A 7,905-nucleotide genomic window follows, 5' to 3' on the forward strand; every position below is an offset into this window, starting at 1 on the left:
AATATAGAAGTACCAATAGAAATTTAGATAATGGACCAAAGCATGGGCGGACCCATTATTGAAATAGTGGGAATAAGACCATAAACTCCCAATCTATCGTCGTTTTGTATCCCGAGGATGAGTTTCAATCAAGTTCCCGTTTGATTCATTCATTGATCTTAATCAAAATTGTTTCTTGATTTGTGAGTGAATTTAGGGTTTGTGAGATGGCTTCCAGTATTTTGAAGAACCTCGTTAAATTTTCATCATCGACGGCAACCACCACCACCACCAGAAGTTTCAGCCTCGTAACCACTCAAATCAGCAACCACACGGCCAAGTGGATGCAGGTACCCTTGCGAATCACCTCATATTTTTTATATCACAAGCAAAACAAAATGGATAGCGTTTGATTTAACATGATTTGGATTCAAATTAGGTTCATAATTTGTCTTTATTTGTTGGAAATTAGTCCATTATTCATTTCATGATTTAATTGAATTTTTTGAAATGAAGGCGAAATGTGAGTAGGTTTCTAATTCCCTTCTCAATTGGAATTTTTATTTATTTGATTTCTGAAGTTATTAATATAAAACAAGAGTCTATTATTATTATTATGATGATTATGATTATTTCATAAATATGGGGATGATTGTGGTGAAAATCAATGTTGCGCGATAAAGGATCCCGAAATGATAAGAGAAAGGGTTTAATCCTTGTTGGCAACTTGGCATTGTGGTTTAATGAAGTGGAAATTTTAGCTTGTTTAGGAAGCTGTTCTACTGCACCTTGTTTTGATGTGTTTTAGTTATAACCTAGTTGTTGCTTATTGTTCCGGATCATTCATTTTTAGAATCTGGTAAAACCGCCTTTTGCAATTGTGAAAATATTGTTGATTGTTAAGAAATGTGGTTTGACGTAACTCATCCCTAAAAAACCGGCTTGTAGGGTGAGGATTGTCCCCCACTTATAAGCATATGTTCATGTTATACGTTGTCCGAGGTGAGACTCTTAACATAGATATCTACATTTTCCTTGAAGTAAATATTGAGTTATGCCTCAAGGAATTCTTCTATGCATTGGGAGACCGCCCAATCTCACAACATTGAATGAGTTGAGCATTAGTGTATACACCAGGTGAGAGAATGTGGTAAAAAAATGTGGCACAAAACCGACCTGTGAGGTTTTCTAAGCTACTTTATTTGGAAGAAATATACTTTTTAATTTAATGTGATAAAAAAAACACGGAATCAACAACAGTTCTAACGGGATTATCGACCGGGCATTGTTGTATGGTTTCTGTTATGGAACACATTTGTTTTGGTGCATATTAAAGGATCCTGAAATGATAAGAGAAAGGTTTTGATCCTTATTGGCATAGTGATTTAATGAAGTGGAAGGTTAAGCTTGTTTGGGAAGGTTTCTACTGCACCTTTGTATTTGATGCGGATAGTTTAGTTATAATCTAGTTGTTACTTAATTTTCTAGATCATTCATTTTTAGAATCTGATAAAACCTCCTTTGCAAGAACATGAGAATCTTGTTGTTATATACATATATAGTTTGTTTTACTTGAAATAGCCATCAGGTCGTGTCTCATGGAATTCATCTTCTAATACCTAATTCAGTCCCTTTTGAATGTTATTCAATTATAATTTATATCTTACCTCTTGTAGTTAATTGAGGGGAAAAAGGTTATAAAAAAAATATTGGGGACAGCTCAATCACACAACATTGATTGAGCATAAGTGTATGTGCTAGGGGAGTGAATGTGACAAAAAAAATATGTTGACAATTTTCTGTTTTGAGGTTTTCTAGGTTACTTGAGTGTCAGAAATCTGCATTTTGAGGATGGAAACTTTAAAGAAACATTTTGAGAAATAAAATTTGAACTTGCTCTATAGGACGGAATCCACGACAGTTCTAACTGGATTATCATCTGGCCATTGGCACAGGATTTCTGTTGGCACAGGATTTCTGTTGAGGATGGAAGCTTAATGAATGTTTGGGTGGGCGTTTGCCAAAGTCATTTTGAATGCATAAACTACTTTTATCACCTCTTTTTTCTCTCAGCTGTTGTACTTCTATCAATTCTGATCCAACTGAGATTTGGAGACAAAAATAGTGCTTGTTTGAAATAACCCAAAAATGCCAGCACGTTTACACTGATAAAGATCATTTTCACATCAGCTGTTGGCCGTGCATCAAAACACGCACTTAGCTCTTAAGAGTTGACTCCTCTACTGGAATTTGAAGTCATTTCTTCTTACTGAATTGCGGCTCAAAAAATTGTTATACTTACATTTGTTTTGTGACACTTACATTAGTTTCTTCTGTAATAGGATACCAGCAAGAAATCCCCAATGGAGCTGATCAATGAAGTACCACCTATTAAGGTCGAAGGCAGGATAGTTGCTTGTGAAGGAGGTACAAATTTTGCAATTTCTATTCGCTCTTCTACCTTGCACAAGTGATGGAGAGAAAGACCTTACAGTTTAGATTTTGTTGATTAGATAGGATTGTATTATTAATTTGGATATTGCTGTCTGTTTTCAGATACTGATCCCGCCCTTGGACACCCAATTGAATATATATGCCTTGACTTGGCCAAGCCAGCTGTATGCAAATATTGCGGACTACGATATGTTCAGGATCACCACCATTAGGGCATGCTGTCTACAAGTCATTGTTGTGTATGAATTGCTGCTGAACATCATTTATTTGTTTTTGGTTACAATGTTCTGACTAAATCATATGATGTAACAAATGTACTTGTCTGTTACAATTTGCTAAATAAGAATATTACAAAATTGTTGTGTTGCCATCTGATACTATTGATGGGGGATCTTACATTGTTGTGTATGGAGAGCCTGTAATTTGGCTAATCATTGAGCTATATTTTTATATTAGTATTTCAAAGTTTGCAAACTGAATCTATCCAATTTGGTCTCCAAACTATATAAATATAATAAATAATTTTGAAACTATCATTAATCCCTCGATTGCTTTCAAAATAAGAGAATAATAATTCAAGGATTAAGTTGATGAATTGAAGATAGTTTAAGGGCTGTCTGTTGGTTGACTCATAATATTAGTGACCTGAAATCAAAATAATAATATTACTGTTCTGAAATCGAAGTGATAATTGTAAGCAGTCTCAAATCAAATGGGGGCAGTTACAAAAGCTTCCTACTAGGTTTATTGGTTAAAAAATATTTTTGGATAAAATTATACTCTCCCCCATTTAGTATGATAAATAAATATGACTTTGTTAATTAAACAATTCGCTTATCAATTAGTTTACACTTTTATAGAGATAGTAAATAGATGAATGTGCCAATGAAAAACAAAGTTATAACTTAAATTTGTTGATTAAGCAAAAAATATTTTAACTAATTATCAATGTTATTTGATATAGGCAAAGTCTATGATAGGATCAGAGGAGATGAAGATGAGATTTTGCACGCCCGGCATCACTTACAATAACACTAATGAAACACAGAAAGTAATATTATTATTTAAGCACGATGTAAATAACTTACACCTCTCCTCAATCACAAATAGTCAGTCAGCTGTTGCAAATAGTCATAAATATTGAATCCAGATTATAAGCCAAAAATACTAAACAAAACTTCACTATACTTAAATTCCAAAATCTTCCTTCAATCAGTGACAATCAATGAATAAGCTTGAGAAAATCTCTATTAGAAAGATTGCTGAAAAAAATTGGATAAAATCCTCATGCACTAGCCTTATCAGCACCTGCCAATTTTCTTCTCTGTTGATGCTCAGACACTTTATAATCTATCACTTCCCGAAACAAACTTTGGTCAAGAACACACTCCTTGCTTCCGTATACAGCAGCTTGGACACTAGCCATCAGTTTTGCTATTTCTCTTCCTGAAAATCCCTCGGTTTTAGCCGCGGCTTCCTTAATGATATCATCGGTCAATCCCTTAATCTCAATCTTTGGTGGGATTCCTTTCAAGAATCTTTGAACTAAACCAGGTTTTCTAGCTCCAGCTTGGGCAATGTACTTGTCAAGATAGAGCTTAAGAAGTTTATAGCGCTCGTCTTCTCCAGGTAAGGGAAATTCCAGGACCTCGTCAATACGGTCTGACACGGCTGAATCGAGATCACCGGGACGGTTTGTCGCGAGCGCAAGAACTATGTCTTTTGACTGGTCACCGGTACGAAAGAGGAGGGCGTTGAGTGCACTTCTTTGTGCTTCACTCATGTAAGTCTTGTTCCGCCTGTAAAATTTATTCAATGCAATCAATTTGCTTGGACAATATTTGTGCAGAGAATGTTGGTTTTCATATCACACTGCACATTGTTGTGCAACTTCTTTTTTGGAACTTTTTTTATAGGAAAAAACAAAGAAATAATAAATGAAAAATCATGAAAAAAGTGTTGCTTACTCGCACAGAAATGCATCAGCTTCGTCAATGAAAAGCAATAAACCCCTTTTAGACTTCTTGGACCAATCAAACAACTGGTGTATCTTTGTGACAGCCTGCGACCCGAGCGGAGCAACATCTCCCCCAGTCATCAATGCATAATCTAATCCCTGCATTGAGTTAAAACAAAATCAGACAAAATAACAAATCCGTAGCATAGTATGAAAACTGGAACAATGTCAATAGACAAGTACGGAATCATACAGATTTACGAGCCAACTCTCTGGCAGCCATTGTCTTTCCTGTTCCTGGAGGACCATAAAAAAGCATGTTCCTGAATGGTGCATTATGTGCTTTTGTATGTGCAGTTGCAGATGCTAGCTGCTCAATTCTTTTGTTAAGAGAAGGATGCAAAATTACATCACCAAAACCATTTCCAACTTTTGAAGCAGATTCTGGATTGGTACGTCGGGATAGGGAGCTCATGGTACGAGACAACATGCCAGACCAGGGGTATTTTCCTCTGGAGGACTCTCGGATCAATGATGGTTGTCCCAATATTCTATCAACATATCCCCAAATAACCCGCGCACCTTCCCTACATTAAGTCCAATGTGAATATAAACTAAGCATACCATGCAAATGACAACAAAATCGAATTCTTTTATTCGTACGGAATAGACGGATAGAGAAGTGGGGATTTGAAGTTGAATATCTCTAAAAAGGAACAATCTTGCTCATTTTAAATAGCTCATTCCAAACTGTAAACAATTTATACCTTGTAGTGTAGATTCCAGCTGCTAGAGCAGTCACTCCACCAACTGCTACAACCAACTTATTTTGATCTGTTAGAATCGCTCTAATGCCACCTACAAAAGATAGATCGAGTTTTCAAACACGGGGATTGGTGTGCAGTTTGTTTAACTAACCTAGTCAAGCAAATATACTAATGGAGGTAATCAAACCAACATAATCAATGATTTGGTCCATGTATTCAACTTCACAAATGCATAAATGTATAGATGATTGTTGTCTTCTTAGGTTGTTAATGTAACATTTTGTACATTGCATAGTATGCATCTAATAGAAACGTACCTCCAATATGGTCAAACGTAGCATTTATTGCAGCAACCCATTTTTCTCGCTCCTTATTAGCACGATCAATTAGCATTCTCCTATTAACATCTTCCGCTAACTTTGATTCATGCGCTCTCGCTTCTGCTTCTGCCATAGCCCTTACTCGGATTGTTTCACGTTCAATCTCAGCCATCTCTCTTTCAGTCTGTCTCCGATGTGCCTGAATCTGTTCTTCTATTGAACGCCGAGCTTGCTCCAGTCTGATCGAAGATTCTTCTTGCATTTTCACTAGCTCTTGGTTCCTTGCTCTCTTTTGTTCATTTTCTGCCTTACAATAATAATGCAAGAATGAGAAAGATTCTTTAAACTACAAAAATTAAAATTCTAACTTTCAAAAGATTCAATACCTGCATCCTCTTCCTTGCCAACTCATCCTTATACTTAGCCAACTGGGATTTTATTTGATCCTGAAGCTGGGCAAGCTTTTTCTTTTCATCATATGTAATTCTTTGCCTTTCCTGCAACACAACACGATTGAAATGCGTAAAGTTTTCAAACTATATATGGAAGCAAAAGTTTTCAAACTAATATTCAATTGCTTGACTCTGAAGCATACTTGCAATATATTGTTCAACCCACTTCAGGAGGAACTTATCGAAACATAAATCACGCTGTCAGTGTTTGGTTTGCAGTGACGAAAATTGATTCTGATTAAATTAATTTTGTAAAATTGATTCTGGTTAAACGTGAGTTGGTTGTAAAATGATTTATGTTTGGATAAATTATTGTAAAGGTGAATTGAACACTTTAAACTCAGAAGCTACATATTCTAGCTTCAAGTAGAATCAATTATGGCGGCAGAAATAAGAATCAATTCTACTTTAGAAGAACTAAACACCTCATTATCATTTCAAAATCAACTCTACACCTCTAGAATTGTGTTTGCCTCTTCCATAAGCTAAACCAAACATACACAATATCTTCAACTATTCATAATCAACTTTATATAATCAATTAACTCAAAATCAATTTTCTTCACCGCAGAACCAAACATATGTTCAATTCAATCAAAATCAATTTTAGTCACCGCAAAACCTAACACATACTAAAATTAATAATTGATAACAAATGGTTTGACTAGAATAAACTTACAGCCTCATGCTGTGCTTTGATATGATTAGACTCAACAGTCTTTGCAGCAAACTCAGCTTGTTTTGCATCCTCTCTCTTCTTAATATTCTCAAAAACCTAAAAAGAGAAAACAATAAAAGTTAAAACGTAAACAAATCGAAGCAAAAGGGCATGAATGAGAAAATGAGAATGGAACAAAGATTAGACATTTTTGCCGTGAGGTTTAGTGGCGACATTGTTGACAATTTCAGCTCCTTTCTCGAGAGGCTCTGGATCAAACCCAGCAGATGTGGTTCTTGGATTGTTGTTTCGAAATTTGGGAGGCGGCGGAGGGGATGGAGGATCATCGGAAGGTGAAGAAGATGAAGTGGCGTCGGAAAAGGCGTGGTTGTGAGATAAACCCGATGCGGCAGCTATGGCCGACAACAAACCAACGGCGTATGGTTTTGTCATTGGAGTTTGTTGGTTTAAGGTTTAGTGGTCGCTCAGGCAAGGGTTTTAGTGGGTTCTAGGGTGGATTTGTGAAATGATGCTAAATGACCGGCTGCAGCAGGTAATGTTGTAATGTTTGCGCTAATACTTTTTTTGTGCTAATATCTACTAACTAAACTTATATGAGAAAATGGGTCATACACTCATAGTGTAAAATATTTTTACACTGTCAACCAATCACCACCATGCATCTAATTAAAACATTCTTTTATTTAAAAAAAACTTTAATGACATGGCACATTCATGACTCCCTATTGGATGACAGTGTAAAACTATTTTATACTGTCAGTGCACTACCTTTTAACTCAACTTATATTGCACTCCACCAATTTGTATTATTTTATTTACATTAATAGTTCATTTAATTATTATAATTAATTTGTAGAAATATAGTAAATCTTAAAGAAAATGTAAAATATTTATTGGAGAAATAGATTGACAAAGATATGTTTTTTTTTTTATCTTTAGAAAGGTGGTTAAGTAGTTGATGAATTACTTAGGGTAGTTAGAATGAGTAATTAACTTTAAGTTAGAATGTGTACCTAATTTGATTAACTTAGTTGGTATAAAAGAGAAGCTTCTCCAAATGTAATGAACAAAATACTAAAATATAGAAGATTTTGCTTAATCTCTCAATATGGTATCATGCGTCTAAGAGAGACCAATTTCTACAGCATCATCAACATCTTCATCGTCTTCGTTAAAGATTCAAGCTTCAAAGAAGCTGCATATTCTACCAATCGTGTTTTGCATCTAGTTTTATAGAAACTTCAATGAAGATCTAAAAAGTTCACCACGAGATTCACAACATGGAGCTCAAACATGT

General features: G+C 35.3%; 2 protein-coding genes across 3 annotated transcripts; one reads left to right on the forward strand and one right to left on the reverse strand.

The window, feature by feature from the left end:
• Positions 1–85: 85 nt before the first annotated feature.
• LOC131602292 (NADH dehydrogenase [ubiquinone] iron-sulfur protein 6, mitochondrial-like) lies at positions 86–2,891 on the forward strand. Of its 2 annotated transcripts, XM_058874375.1 has the most exons (4): positions 86–329; positions 1,935–1,988; positions 2,322–2,406; positions 2,536–2,891. In XM_058874375.1, the coding sequence occupies exons 1-4, from the start codon at positions 207–209 to the stop codon at positions 2,643–2,645; spliced, it is 372 nt and encodes a 123-aa protein (XP_058730358.1). In that variant the 5' UTR covers positions 86–206; the 3' UTR covers positions 2,646–2,891. The 2 variants fall into 2 exon arrangements, with proteins under 2 accessions (XP_058730358.1, XP_058730359.1); XM_058874376.1 differs by lacking the exon at positions 1,935–1,988 and having other exon boundaries at positions 97–329.
• A 577-nt stretch (positions 2,892–3,468) lies between these two features.
• LOC131602291 (uncharacterized) lies at positions 3,469–7,117 on the reverse strand. The gene is made up of 8 exons (XM_058874374.1): positions 6,795–7,117; positions 6,609–6,704; positions 5,864–5,974; positions 5,475–5,784; positions 5,158–5,248; positions 4,644–4,977; positions 4,401–4,549; positions 3,469–4,232 (listed from the first exon to the last, which is right to left on the reverse strand). The coding sequence occupies exons 1-8, from the start codon at positions 7,038–7,040 to the stop codon at positions 3,719–3,721; spliced, it is 1,851 nt and encodes a 616-aa protein (XP_058730357.1). The 5' UTR covers positions 7,041–7,117; the 3' UTR covers positions 3,469–3,718.
• Between the last annotated feature and the right edge of the window lie 788 nt (positions 7,118–7,905).

This window comes from Vicia villosa, linkage group LG5 (assembly GCF_029867415.1).
Source record: "Vicia villosa cultivar HV-30 ecotype Madison, WI linkage group LG5, Vvil1.0, whole genome shotgun sequence".
Lineage (NCBI taxonomy): Eukaryota > Viridiplantae > Streptophyta > Magnoliopsida > Fabales > Fabaceae > Vicia > Vicia villosa.

Excerpts from the sequence above, each read along its gene's own strand:
- LOC131602292 (XM_058874375.1), top strand. The coding sequence starts at position 207 with ATGGCTTCCAGTATTTTGAAGAACCTCGTTAAATTTTCATCATCGACG. Across the intron at positions 1,989-2,321 it reads GAAGCTTAATGAATGTTTGG|GATACCAGCAAGAAATCCCC; the intron begins GTGGGCGTTTGC and ends CTTCTGTAATAG. Across the intron at positions 2,407-2,535 it reads GATAGTTGCTTGTGAAGGAG|ATACTGATCCCGCCCTTGGA; the intron begins GTACAAATTTTG and ends GTCTGTTTTCAG.
- LOC131602291 (XM_058874374.1), bottom strand. The coding sequence starts at position 7,040 with ATGACAAAACCATACGCCGTTGGTTTGTTGTCGGCCATAGCTGCCGCA. Across the intron at positions 6,705-6,794 it reads CTAAACCTCACGGCAAAAAT|GTTTTTGAGAATATTAAGAA; the intron begins GTCTAATCTTTG and ends TTCTCTTTTTAG. Across the intron at positions 5,249-5,474 it reads TACGTTTGACCATATTGGAG|GTGGCATTAGAGCGATTCTA; the intron begins GTACGTTTCTAT and ends TATCTTTTGTAG.